At 45.1% G+C, this 14825-nt stretch overlaps 1 protein-coding gene across 1 annotated transcript; it reads left to right on the plus strand.

Annotated features, from left to right (window-relative positions):
• The first annotated feature begins 202 nt into the window (after positions 1 to 202).
• On the plus strand, positions 203 to 10356 carry trim8b (tripartite motif containing 8b). Its single transcript, XM_035145546.2, has 6 exons — positions 203 to 579; positions 1952 to 2626; positions 7319 to 7414; positions 7552 to 7817; positions 7935 to 8050; positions 8154 to 10356. The coding sequence occupies exons 2-6, from the start codon at positions 2021 to 2023 to the stop codon at positions 8849 to 8851; spliced, it is 1782 nt and encodes a 593-aa protein (XP_035001437.1). The 5' UTR covers positions 203 to 579; positions 1952 to 2020; the 3' UTR covers positions 8852 to 10356.
• Positions 10357 to 14825: the final 4469 nt, after the last annotated feature.

Below are 14825 nucleotides of genomic sequence, written 5' to 3' on the forward strand. Positions count from 1 at the left end.
ACAAAGACACAATGCAACCAGACAAAAGACACACAACTCAGATGCATGATATAATCCATCATGTCGGGGAACTTCTTCTCCTCCCTTCACTGTGACTCTTCGACACTGGGATGTAAATACTAAAGCTCTGTGTATATATATATATTCATCTACTGTGGAACCCGGTCTTTTGTTCTGAAAAGCTGCGGGCGGATGTCCGGTGTGACTGTGTGTGTGTGTGTGTGTGTGTGTGCGTGTTGCTGTGGTTTGTGGAGCGGCTCGGCTGCATTCCTCCTCTGTCCGGAGACCGATAGAGAGAAAGAAGAAGAGGAGGAGAGAAAAGAAGAAGAAGAAGTAGAAGAAGAAGAAGAAGAAGAGGAAGAGGTTATTGTTGTTCAGCACCGTGTTGGCTGTTTAAACCAGGTCTCCTCCCCCCGGACACAGACACCGAACCAGGCCCCGAGAGAAAAATCTAAAATAAGAAGTGAAGCTCGAGACTGTGGAGCTGCGAAAACCAGGAGTTGTTTTTTTTTTTATTCGTTATTCTTCTGTGAACAGAAAGACGCGTGTTGGCTCTTTTTGAATCCTCGGACTTCTCAGGTGAGCCAGCTCGAGGGAAACGCAGCTTCTCCAACGGCGGATATCTCCTGTTTTCTAATGAGGATTTACAAGATGGCTGATGACAGCTAGCCCCAACAAGGACAGAAAGAAAAGCGACGGCCCCTTTAAGATCAGCGGGGTGTATTTTTATATGTTTTACCACTTTGAATATGATATAAAACGCAAACATGGCCGCCTTTTAGATCATAATCACAATGAGCACTAGCGTCGTTAGCAGCTAGCAGCATTAGCTGTTTATCTGTACCTGTGCCACGGTGGAAAATGGTGAGGTGAGCTAATTCGACCGAGATAAGGAAGTGGGATAAATATGTTGTTGGCTAAAAGGTTGAAGTGGAGATCGGCGAAATAGGTGAACTGGTTCGAGTAGCACAGATATTTGATGGTTGGATAGAGGAAGAGGAGGAAGAAGAAGCAGAAAAGCTCCGCGACATTCCTGCGGATCAAACCCTTTGTTTTGTGCGCAGGAGCCGGACTCGACCATTAGCTATGCAGCCTGGAAACGATGGTTTGATGGGATTATAAATCGATACAGGGCAGAGAGAGCCGAGGCCTTGTTGTGTTCAGGTATGCGAGAACTTCGTCTCATGTCGCTTCCATGTCAGATTGAAGCTCCCGGAGGTTCCCGTGCTGCTAATCCGACCTGCGAGGCACCATTTCCCGTCTCGTATGTATAATTAAACCGGTGATAGTGGTGCTGGTGGTGGTGGAGGCTGCTCGGATGCTTATTTATGATTCAGCGGACAAAAGCCTTTCTGCCTGCCTGCGTGGTGATTATTCACAGGGTTTCATGCGTCCTTGAGCTCCTGATCTAACAGATTCAGGGTCTTTAAAAAAAAGAAAGAGAAAAGCTATTTGGGATAGTAATCAGGGTGTGGACTCCTTGTGCAGTCAACCCATGTGAGAAGCAAGACAAATAAAAGGATCAAGTGTCTTTTCCATGGTCACGTTGAGTTGTGTGGCTGTTTAGTTGCTCTGTGCCTTGTTTTGCATTTGGTGGTGTACCTGTAGTGGAGAGGCTTCCTGTAGGCCTGTAAAACACATAGAATCTGTGAAGCCAGGCCCTGTGTGTGTGTGCGTGTGTGTGATTTAGAGGAAATTATAGCAGCGTTTACTGTAATCTGTGTAACGTCAGCTCCTGCTGTGTGTGTGTGTGTGTGTGTGTGTGTCGACATCACCAAGGTGTTGTCACCCTCGCCCCAGGCCTTCGCAGGTCAGTTTTCTGGAATTCGCCCTCCATGCTGCAGAAATAAGCAATATACTCGTCATCTGTCAGGGAGACTCCAGGTTGAAAGTGTTGGCTTTGATCTTTCAGGACGCCATCGAGTCTGTTTTTATCTATTTCTTTCTGAAGACACACTCTGAGAGTGTCCGGTTTCCTGCTCGGCCTTGAGGTCTGGGAGAAGAGGGGAACAGTTAGTGTATGCCTGCCTGCACCATGATGGCCTCTGACATGGCTGAGACGTGGAGGAACTGTTTTGAGGAGGAGCTCATCTGCCCCATCTGCCTGCACGTGTTCGCAGATCCCATCCAGCTGCCCTGTAAGCACAACTTCTGCCGGGGCTGCATCAGCGAGGCCTGGGCCAAAGAGTCCTCGCTGGCCCGCTGCCCCGAGTGCAATCATGCTTATACGCAGAAGCCCAGCCTGGAGAAGAACCACAAACTGTCCAACATAGTCGAGAAGTACAACGCCCTGAGCGTGGAGAAGGCCACCACGCCGGCGCTGCAGTGCATCCTGTGCCGCCGAGGCCCACCGCTCCCGGCAGTGAAAGTCTGCCTGCGCTGCAACGCCCCGTGCTGCCAGTCCCACGTCCAGACACACCTGCAGCAGCCGTGCTCAGCCCTGGGGCACCTGTTGGTGGAGGCGGAGGCGGTGAAGGCCTGGACTTGCCCGCAGCACGACGAGTACAGGTTGTACCACTGCGAGGCCGAGCAGACGGCGGTGTGTCAGTACTGCTGCTTCGCCCGCTGCAACCCTAGCCACAGCCACGCCGTCACTGACGTGGAGCTGAGACGCAACGACATCCGAGTAAGAAGAATTCAATATTATGCACGTACATCAAATAAACACAGTCTTCCTCATACATGTCTTGTTGATGCAAAGTGTGAAGCGGTCGAGAGAAAACCAAAATACAGAGATTGGGTGTCAGAGATCTTGAAGTAGAACTGAAACCAAGCAAAAATAGCAGAAGTTTTCTGTTTCCAGCTTCACGGATGGGAAGATTTTCCATTTTCTTCGTCCTTTATGATAATAAACTAGTTATATTTGGGGTTTTGGGCCGTTGGTCAAACAAAACACGATATTTGGTGACATCACTTTGATCTCCAGGAAACTTGATGAGAATTTCTAATTGACCAATCATGAGCATCATTGGTAGATTACTCAATAATGAAGGTTCCATCCACATATGCAAGAATTCGTGAGTGATCAATAAACGTTGACTCATTTAACAGAAATGTATTTTTGCATCACAGGAAAGAACCAGGAAGGAAAATATTTTTAATCCACTTTGTCGCCAAACGTCACCAGAACAAAGGACACATTTTAACATAATTCAATGTCCTTTCCCCGTAACATCGCGTTTCTTGGGCTCAAAGCTTTCAGGATCTTTCCTCCGTCATCTTTACTAAATCACTTCACTCAATCAAAAAGAGAATTTTAAGAGACAATTGCATTTGGAGGGTTTTTAGCGTCTGCGTTCGTCTATCTCATGCATTTTTCAGCTGTGATCCACTCTAGCCTGCGTCCTCATCTGTTGGAATGACAAACAATGCAGTGGAGGGTGGAACAATGAGGGGCCCACAGAGGGCCTTATCTCCCCAGCACAGGTGCATCCTAGCTCAGGGATCGCCAGTTGTGAGTGGAGGAGGGGGTGGGTGGGTGGGTGGGAGTGCAGTCAAGAGGGAGGGGGATTAAAGTGATTCGTCACTTGATTCTGCAGTCTACTTCTGGTTTTTTATTAACCTCTTCTCCTCCCTGGGGTCTGGTGCTCGCTGTCGTCAGTAGAGCAGAAGCAGAATTCACACCCCAACCCCCTCCTCATTTTTATTTGTCAGACATTCAGTCAGAGGTGGAACCGCGAAGGCTCCACCGCTGACTGACTCACAAAGTTCACCGAACACCCTGTTCAAGCGAGTCATGGGAGGGTGTGTTTCCTGTTGGTGATGCTATGACTCAGCTTAACTTTATGAGTTAATGGGACACCTGAGGCTCGGGAAGGGCGGGCGGAACCTGGCCTGAATTCTAAAGCTGTATTATCACAATCCTCCACATCAACGGCTTTTACGACATTATCTATAATCAGACTGGGCAATAAGTAGAGCCTGATTAATTCAGGAGTTTTTGCCCCTGATGCAGCCATCATAAAATAATATGTGATGTAATATCATATTACATCATAATAACTTGTTTGGCATGAACACAAAAGAAAAGGATCCCTTCAATTTTTGCATAAAAGAGTGTGACTTGTGTTGAGTCAGATATTTTTACAGTCGTAATATAAACAAACTGCGTTGTGGCAACAAGAGTTGTGTGATTATGAGTCGACTTTTTTCAGCTTTACTGTTAAGTTTTCCATAACAGTAAAGCCGTTAACTGTAAAACATCAGGCCTCAATTACATTTTTGTTATGAAGCTTTGATAATGACGTCTTAGGAATCATCCGCAGTTTTTAAAGATTAATATGCATCTGAAATCTACATCAGTCCCACTCTACTTTGCATTAATTTGCCACAACGTGATACGAAGGTCACTTATCTGAAATAACGTGAGCTCTAGTAAATCTGATGATATTAGCTGATAAATCTCTATCTGTGCACATGTCGGCTGAAAAAAGCAAAACCCGTTAATAAATTGAGATAATTTAGAAACCGTGTGACAGTTCAGTGAGTTTATCTTCAACAGTAAAATGTATCTAGGTCACAATTTGAAAAGAAAAAAAGCCTATGTGGTACATTTCTATATATTTTAATAACGTTATATGATCATGTGATAATAATCTGATTAACACAGTGACATTGATTTCAGTCACATCAGCCCTAATCCATAAACCTGTCTTCGTGGTGCTGACGACTAATGCATCCTCCATGTTGAATGTGACAATGGAATTTAGAGTGGACCCAGCCCCTCCCTCCCTACACACACACACACACACACACACACACACACACACACACACACACACACACACACACACACACACACCACCTTACAGCCACTGTCCTGCTCTTCACCGCTCACACCATCTACCAGTCACCGCAGGCGAGGCCCGACCTTCCCCCTGGCCCTGCTCTGGTGGCTCTGATGGAAAAGAGGTTTTGGTGAAATGACAGCTTAAGAGCACCCTCCCCTCTTTACGCCCCGGCTTTTCCTCCCCCAAAGGTATCCCATACATCCACTTGCCCCCCCACCGCCACCCTCATACCCCCCACACCCCCCACACACACACACACACACCCTCTCTGGGAAGCTTCAGCTCCTTCGACCCTGTTTTTCCCCTGGCTTCTGCTCGGCGCCTAACTCAATCAATCAGCACAACCAGGTCACAGTCCTGGATCTAACCATGCCAACTGTGTGTGTGTGTGTGTGTGTGGTGTGTGTGTGTGTGTGTGTGTGTGTGTGTGTGTGAAAAAGATATCTAGGGCAATGGTTCCCAAACATGTGCCACTGAGGCCCAGGAGTATGCAGGTTTTCAGTCCTATCAGGCTCCACGCCAGTTGATCACACTGGGAACTAATGATAAAATCAGTTGCTGTTTGCTTGGCATGATTGGATTGTGAGGACGATGAAGATGATGATGATGATGATGGTGGTATGTGATAAGACCTTCAGCCTGTGAAAAACAACTGATTATTGACTCGTGGGATTAATGGAAGATTCAGGTTTTGAACCACGCCAGCAGCTGTCAGTTTGCTCATTCCACCGCGTTGGTCGAAAATGAAATATCTCAACAACTGTTATATGGATTGGCATTAAAATGTTATGCTAGCATTCATGGTCCCCAGAGGATGAATCCCACTGACTCATCCCCTGACTTCTTTCCTCTAGCGCCTGAGGAGGTTGATGTCATGGTTTTTGGGTAAAATATCAGTTGGATGGATTGTTGTGAAAGTTTGGCACAGACATGAATATTTAACTGCATAAATTTAATTAACACGGTGATCGCCTCATTTTTAATCTGTTGCCTTGAAATTTAACCTTGTGACTCATCGCTTAATGGATATTAAAAAAATTATGAACGGCAAAAACATCAAAGATTTGCGTGTTTCAGCTTGATTCAGCTGATATTTTACGATAGTTAATTAAATATAATTAGTGTGTGACTCTTTGTTGGTCAATACAAGCATTTTGAAAAGATCTCTGTGGGATATTAGGAGCATTCACTGTTATTTTGTAGAACAAAACTGAAGACTTAAAAGAAATAATTGGTGGATTAATCAATGAATGAATTGCTAACTGCAGCCTTAGTTTGTTTTTAGTTTTACCGATAACTACCTGCACATACTGTTTACTGACACTTCACAGTATATGACACCTCCCTAGTTTGGTCGACATTTGGACTTTTGAGTGTAGTCCCAACCAAAATTAAAGGTGTGAAAGGTTCTTCGAACGACAGTCCAGGCCGACGACCAAAATTGAGTCCAGCCAAAAGAGGTGGTCTCGTTCCGGATAAAACGAAACAACTACAAGCCGATGTCAAGTATATGTAGACGAATGGATGTGATACAAAATGCTTACGTGCGCTCCCTAAATTTCAATGTGAAACCAAACTAACCAGATCAAATGTAAACAATGGAACAAAGACACGAAGCTTAGTTCAGACTTTCAGGTGTGAAAATGCTCCCGCTGTGCTAATCTTTAGTGCTAATTAGCAAATGTAAGCATGCAAACTGCATTAGAAAATGATGAAAACAATGCTACTGCTTAGCATTAGCATGGTGGTAGCATTGTCATTGTGAGCATGTTAATGTTAGCATTTAGCTCCCAGAGCTGCTGGCACAGCTGCAGACTCCTCGTCTTGTTTATTAATATCTGGATCATATTAGCATTAGCACATTATTTTCGCTCTGTACCATCTTATCAGTTTGTCTCTCTATCATTAAATGTCGAGCGTGCATTGCTCATACGTCACATTAAATATTTATAACGTGAAGGATTAGCAAAGCTGCTTCAATGACGTTCTCACTCTCTGACTTATTCAATGCACTGAGCAACATAAAGGATTTTTCCATCTCGCCGGGGACCATTTATTTTGGCCACCAGCTGAGCACTTCCGTTGGGCTTGAACAGCGTCTGCTGGTGTTCACATGCCATCATCATCATCCCAAAAATAACAAGTGCTGTTGCCACAACCGTACTACAGCTCGCGGAGCAGCCTCGGCTCCGTGGATACACGTGTTTTAGAAACGTAGGACAGAGGAGAGGAGGTGGACTGAGGGGAGGGCAGAGCTGCAGGAGCCCATTTATCTATCGCTGCTTGCTGCCCCTGCCCCCCCCCACATTAGACCTCACTCACTAAAAACACAAAATAGCTGTTGGTTGCTATGACAGCATCCCCCTCCCACCTCCCCCACAGGGATTGTGTGTTGGATGGAGACTAAATTAGCCGCCTCCCGGATCCTAATATCTCAGGCATGGGGAGGGGATGCTAGTGGCTAACTGAGGTTACAACTTCTCAACGCTAAAAGAGTTTCTTCTAAGTGTCTGTTTCTCTCTTCACAGCAAACCCTGTTAAGACAGCAGGAGCGTGTGGAGGAACGAGTGCAGGAGATCGAAGAGCAGCTTTGTAAACTCGACTCAGACAAGTGTGTGGTGGAGGTATGTGGTTTTCACCCTGCTCTGTGGGCGTAGACGCAGCTACGCACATTTTAAGAGACTCTGCGTGTTGTGTTACATAATAAGATCAGTTCAGAGTAGATTGAGGTTGAGATTTGTGCGTCCATGTTTGTTCACAGGACAGGGTGTGTGAGCTGAAAGAGGAGGTGCGCCTGCAGTACCAGCGGATGCACCAGATCCTGGAGGAGGATCTCGGTCGGACACTGGAGGCTCTGGACCGGGCTCAGGCTCGGTTCTGTCAGGAGAACTCTGCCCAGGTTCTGGCTCTGGGGGAACAGCGCCACGAGGCCCAGAAGCTGCTGAGCTCCATCCACACGGCCTTCGGCAAAGCAGAGGAGCTGAGCTTCATGAAAAACACCAAACCGGTTAAAATCCTCACAGACAGGTGGGAGACTCGTACCTCGATTCTTTTACCTTTTTTTGCATGTGGTTCTGTTAGATGCAGGTGATGTTTCCAAGCAGACGTCTTATCTTGTACTTTGTCTCTTGGCCCTCGCTGCAGGTCTCAGGCATGTATGGGCAGCAGTCTCCCTCCTTACAAAGTTGGGAATCTAAACTCCAAACTATTCCTTTCTGAAATCTCGAAAAGAGAGAAGAGCTTGAAGAGAACAATGGAAGGTAGGATGTGAAACACACGGAAAAGGTTTAAATGCAGGGCCTGAATGTGTTTTAATTTGAATCACCACTTATCTCCTCTTGTTTCACACCTTGTCTCTCTCAGCTCCCCTCACCCCTCCCTCGACCTTCCTGCAGTCCGTTCCTGCCTATCCCAGCGGTCAGAGCTCTGGCTCTGGAGCGGAGAAACGGAAACATTCCACTGCCTTTCCAGAGGGGAACGGGAGCGTAGGAAAAACCGCCGCTCCAGGTTTCAAGGACTCCTCCTCTTCCTCCTCTTCTTCCTCATCGCTCGCCAAGCAGCCCTACCTGGGCTCCAGCTCTGCTTCTGGAGAGGGCCAGTCCACCAATCAGCAGCCGCTCGGCCCCTGCGGCCCGCCTCACATCAGTGAGAGCGGCGGGACAGGGAGCGGAAGTGGCTCGCTGACTAACCATCACTCGGGCACCGTGTTTGGCTCCTCGCACTTTGCTCCCGGAGGCAGCAGCTCCTCCCACTCCTCCCAGCAGGCCGTGCTGCCGCAGTACGGCGGCCGCAAGATCCTGGTGTGTACGATGGATAACTGCTACTGCTCCGGAGTGCCCTCGGTGTCGGGTCACCGTAGCCACCCCCCATACCCGCGCTCGGGCTCCTTCCCCTGGGTCAGCGCCCAAGACTACCCCCCTCCACCTGGCCTGGCGTCTGGAGGTCCGTCCATGCAGGGATTGGCAGTGAGGGACTGGATTGACGCCTCACAGACACACAGACACGCAGATTTCTACGGGCTGTATGGGCAGCCCTCTACAAAGCACTACGTCACCAGCTAACAAGAGTACACACACACACACACACACACACACACACACACACACACACACACACACACACACACACACACACACACACACACACACACACACACACACACACACACATATAGAGACAGGCACCAATATAGCACACCGTTACCGACTTACTAACTGGAAAAAAATCTTAATGCAGTTATACTATACACACATTAAAATAAATTAATGTTTATATCCACACACAGATCTAGAGCATGTACACACATTCGGGGGCAGGGTCGATCTCTACGTGTTTTTATTTTTCTTCCTCTCTTTACTTTCGGTCAGTGTTTCATGTAGTGTATTATACGTAAAATGCATAAACAGCCAACCCGCTCACTCTGGCACAACTCAGCTCAGCATTTTACGCTCGGAACGAGAGAAGCCGAAGAGCCGAGGATGAGATGCATCCTTTTTATTTATAGAGCAGGAGATGGGTTGATATAAAATGAACTTTGAATAGAAAGTCTTCTCACACCTTCATGGCTTCTCGCTGAGGCTAAAGGGAAAACAAAACGCCGTTGAGCTTTCCAATCCAGCGTCTCATGTTTTTCTGATATAATCACCCCTCCAGTTATACTGAGGTCAGTTGCCTTATGTTATTAGCGTCATATTTTTCTCTGCCCAGCTGACTTTGTTTGATTGATCCTTTAAACGAGGGACCGCGGCTCCTTCGTTTCTCTATTTTCTTAAATCATCGTGGCATTTCTTCCTTTCTTTGCTGAGTTCAGGGATGGATTGTACGGCTTGAACACAAAAACGCTCTTCCATGGAACACCCACAATGCACTTGTGGACGCCTTGTTATGCCTGGACTACAGACGCTGACCCACAGAGGGACAGTAGAGCTGCATCTGAAGGGCCGGGTGTCCCCTCCGAGTTTCAGCCCTTATCCTTAGCACTCCCTTCCTGCTGCCAGGCTTCCCACAGGACAGAAAATCTTCTGACAAAGACTGTTTCCGTCTAGTAATTACTATGACTTTGTCTTATTTGGTACAACCGTAGGCGTAACGCTTGTCCAGAGAGACTCTGATTTTAGAGCCAAAAGGCAAGAATGGACAGACCAAACCAATCAAGCATCTGGAGGATCTGATGATGCTGTAATTGTACTTCCTGCAGGGCAAAGATGTCACTTCCTCTCAATAAGCACACGAGCTCTTGGCTTCCTGTTTGCAGCTGAAAGCATGCAAGGAAGAGTTTTTTTTAAAGCACTCAAAAAAGAAGAACAATGGTTGGAGAAAATAACTGTGTGTGTGAAAGAGAAAAAAAAATGGTGGGAGGAATTTTTTTCATGGAACTTTTTCTAAAAAGAACAAGACTGGACTGCGAGATGTAAGCAACGGTTCATCATCCTAAAAATGAGCTGTTACGACAGTCGACATAAAAAAACAACAACATAAAAGTATCTTTTTTTGTAAATATTTTGTGAAATGGAAAAATTACAGACGTGATTTGGAGAAGGGTTCCAAATAAACAAATTTAAACTGGTCTCTGCTGTCAACTCTGTCTGTGATATCCCGTTTTTCTCATGTTCCTTAAAAGGTTATCCATTATTTTCTTCCCAGTGTGTGGTCCCAACCCCGTTGATTCCTAATGAAAATATGATTGATCAAAGTGGCGATTGTGGGAATGGAGCCGTGGTATCGAGGTCCCGCTGACGCACATGCTCGACCTGTCAACTGTCCGTCTTAGCTGTCAATCACAATGTTTCACCTAATTTTATAGCATCAAATAACTAATTGAAATCCAACTTACTCCAAAAAATTACACTTGAATGTGAACGAATGACCCAAAATGACAGAAACTTTGACTTTTCAGTTCGGTCCATGTCCCATTTGCTAACACGGAGGAGGCAGGGTTTATGACCTGTAGTGCATCAGGCCAGCAGGGTGCAATCCAGATGCTTTAGTGCAGCTGTGATGTCGTCTATCTTTATATTCAGTCTATACTTGTTAGTGGGATCAATCAATTGTTGGTTTCGTGACTCCTGTGTCTGCTCAGTGTTTGATTTTCCGTTTCGTACAGTCATCTGCTCGTCATTGGACTTTACAAAAACCAACATCCTCCCACTTGTAGTCTCACATCACGGAATCTCTGCCGCTCATTCTCCAGCATGGAAACAACCTGCTCGACCGCCTTTCTCTCAGTTTGAGTTTATCTGTCTTAAAAGACACATTAAACGAGCGGAAAACCCATTTACACAAAACGCTAAATATCTGTGTCCACCCAGAACAAACAGGGCTCATGAGTCTGTGTGGGTGGAGGCCTGCAGAGAGAAAACAGGATGGAGAGAACAACTCTTTAGATGAGTAGATGTGTGTGTGTGTGTGTGTGTGTGTGTGTGTGTGTGTGTTCCCCTCAAGCCTGATTAAGCTGTAGCTGCTTCTCCCCACCCAGCACTGAGAGCCTCGATCCCATGAACACGATGAGTTCAGGGAGTGGAAATAAAAACTCGTTTAGGTGATGAAAAGCTCACGTTTGCTCAGAAGCTTCACAGGAGAAGGAAATTGAGATGTTCAATTATAAGATAAGATCAAACTTTATTGATCCGCAGACCGAAGTCGACGTAGACAAGAGGAAACTAAAAAACACAGAAAGGCAATAGAATCCAATTAAAGAATTAAATTAGAAAATACAGAATATGTACATAATATATACCTTTAACTACAGAAATACTGTTTGTATTGAAATGTTATTGAGTAAAGTGCAGTGGCACAGGATGATTGACCAAGCATGTAAAACTGTATTTGTACATAAGCACAAGGCGATACTGGAATATTTATATATGCATATTAGACTGTTTATACGTATATAGGCAGAGTATAGCATGCTGTATGGATGTATTTCACCATGGTAAACTAAAAACTATTAATTGTATATAGTACAATTATAGAAAGTTGTATGTAAGTGTTTCAAAACCAGAGAAAAACAGGAAATAAGCAAAAGGACTAGACCGAGTGACACGAGCAGTATTTTACTTTTCATTCCCGACGGTTGGTTGTAAGAGTCTTAATATAAAAACATCTCCACCTCCAGCTGCTGAAGGAGAAGATTGAGTTTGAGTAAAACACAGCCGAGGACTTTCAGCGGCTGTTTCCAAGGTCGAGAAATTCTCTTTCAATCTCATTCACAGTCAGTTTCAGTTTGTCATCTCTGAACGACAGCCAGCGGTTGAGACGAACACGCAGAAGCAAAACCCTTTAACCATGTTGCCTCTTTTCACTCCACCCTCGTCTTCCTGGTGGAGGCCGAGCTCCGATCCGAGGCCTCGTTCTTCTCACGTCAGCAAACCTCAGCAGAGACTCACAGCCATGAGGTCGGAGGTGCAGCATAAATTACAGGCCTGCTTTTCTATCGTTCTCTCCCTCCCTCTCTCTCTCTCACACATTTACATACACTCCCCTCTCTCTCCTGACACACACATTTTCTCACACTTGTGCGCACAGCTGCTGAACAGCTGTCTGATCCATGAGGGGAGAGAGAGAGAGAGAGAGAGAGAGAGAGGCAGTAATCTGGTCGCCTACGCCTCTGATATGTATCTAACAAACACACACACACACACTGTCTGGCTCCTTTAAATTGCCCACACACACACACACACACACACACACACACAGTGAAACAACCACAGAACTTTTTGTTCTCTCGTTTAAAAGGGTTTCAACAAACACATGAAGATAAAAGAATAAAGGATCTTTGACCTTTTATCCTTTACGCTTTGAAAAGCTCTAATTCTTCACAGGAATAGTTTGACAATATGAGAAATTAGATTTTTAATTTGCATTTTGAAGTTGTACAAATAATTCGAATCCACAAGTGACACGTGTCTGCTGCGACTGTAGCGTGATCAGTTTACCTGAAGTACGACATAGTCTCTTACACTAGCCAATGTCTGTAGCATATATTGCTGATAACATGAGGAAATATTACATAAATATTGCAGATTAAAATTATGTTTAATTGCATTTGTTAATGTTGAATATGAAGTTACAGCTAGCAGTTTGTTAGCTTAGCTCGAAAGTTGAAACGTGGGGAAACAACTAGCCTCGTTCTGTCGTAGAAACGTCAAAACACATTGCGGTTTCTGTTCGGCTGAGCTAAGCTAACAAGCTACTAGCGGCCATTTTATATATACCGTATCGATCTTTCTCCCCAAATGTCGCTTATTTCACAAAACGTCAACCTTCTCCTTTAAAGGCCTGTATCTTTCTTCATGCGACTCCCAGGGTGCATCATATCTTCCAAAAAGCGGCTTGTCAGAACTAACGGGGAGTCAAGGGCCACATACGAGGAACAATGCGAGCACATTTCGTCCCCGAGGAGAGAGAGAGGACAATAAGAAGCTTTGTGGGAGAAAGGAGAAGAGGCTGTTTGCGAGTCCGAATCAGTCTCATACGACGTTACACAGCGCAGCTCTGTTCCTACGGCAGGAAGCCACTCTCAGACATGTGACACCTCCACATGTCGACTAATGGCCAATTATTTATGACCCCAAAGACGTCCGGGGTTCAGTGATTCAGCTTTTAGACAAATTCAATACTTTCAGAATCATCGTTCAGCTGGAACACGAATAAACACTTGACACAGGGTGGAAAGTAATTTTCACATTTTGACTACACATGTTTTGGGGCATAATCTATAATTAGTCATTGATAAGTATCAAAACCTCAGTATGAATATATTCCATTACTCCGAAATGAGACGAGATAAGATGAAAACACAATACATAAGTAAACATACAATATATGGAAATATAAATAATTCATACTTTGTAAAAACAATATATGCAACGTGGACAGAGCATTTATCATAAGACACTGAATTGAAGTGCAGTCCCTTTTATAGTGTTTTAATATACTGTGATATTAACCCAACATAATATTGAATTATTGGACTGACTAATTTTATATGCGTCATATATATAAGATCAATAAATTAAGAAGATAAAAAGACAGAAGTGTTGTGCAGGATGATGATTTTACACAATCTGGAAACACCAATGTTCTCATTAATGTTTTATAACTGATCGAAAAACAGGAGCGTTTCCAGGCACTTTGGGGGCCCCCGGCAAAAGGAACCTGTGGGGCCCTACGTCAAACCAACCCACACCCCCCTCCCAAGAAACTCATGATAACAAACCACATCATTCCAATTTTCAAAATTATAAACAGAGTTTAGACTGTGCAGATCCATAAATAATAGTAAAGTTTAAGTGCAAACCTCCATCGTACACACATTCAGACGATGGAGTCTTCAACCAAACGTCTACAATTAAGAAGCTGTTGGCAGAGAGATAGCGGCGAGGGGCCTTGTCAGGGGGTTTCCAACCATGGGCCCTGTTATAATCTCCTCTACGAAGCCAATCATAGAATTTAAGGGGGTTCTCGTTAAATTGTCGTGGCTGTGGACGAACGTAATCAGCTGTTATCAGGGCCTCCTCTCAGCCGGGGGCTCCAGGCAATTGCCTGCTTCGCCTGCTGTGTCGCAACACCCCCATAAAGAATGAATAGCACTGAGCATTAATGAAGCCGTTAATTGCAGATTACCGATCGGTCTAATCAGCCACATGTGGATATACGAGGCCTTTAGTCTACAATCATGCGTCGTAACTTACAAACTGATCATGAGGTTTCAATGTAAAATCTATAGCTGTCAGATCAAATGTAATGTGCCTCTGATATGTCAGTAAATAGAAGTGTTGTGTAACATTAATACTTAAATAGAACTACAATGACTTGTACTTGAGTAACTGTACTCAGTTATGTGTACCAGGCAGTCGTCTTTGCCTCTGAGCTGAATCTGGTCCATTCCAGATATTTGTCAGTTGGATCGGGGGGGGGGAGATTATTGATGCTGCTCAGCTTGAGGCCCCCCCGACAGGAGGACACAGCACCGCCTGCCTGAACTAATGTTTCGTAGCTCGTATTCAGTCGCACTCAGAAAGATATGACTTCCAA

Source organism: Hippoglossus stenolepis, chromosome 21 (genome assembly GCF_022539355.2).
Source record: "Hippoglossus stenolepis isolate QCI-W04-F060 chromosome 21, HSTE1.2, whole genome shotgun sequence".
NCBI classification, from domain to species: Eukaryota; Metazoa; Chordata; class Actinopteri; order Pleuronectiformes; family Pleuronectidae; genus Hippoglossus; species Hippoglossus stenolepis.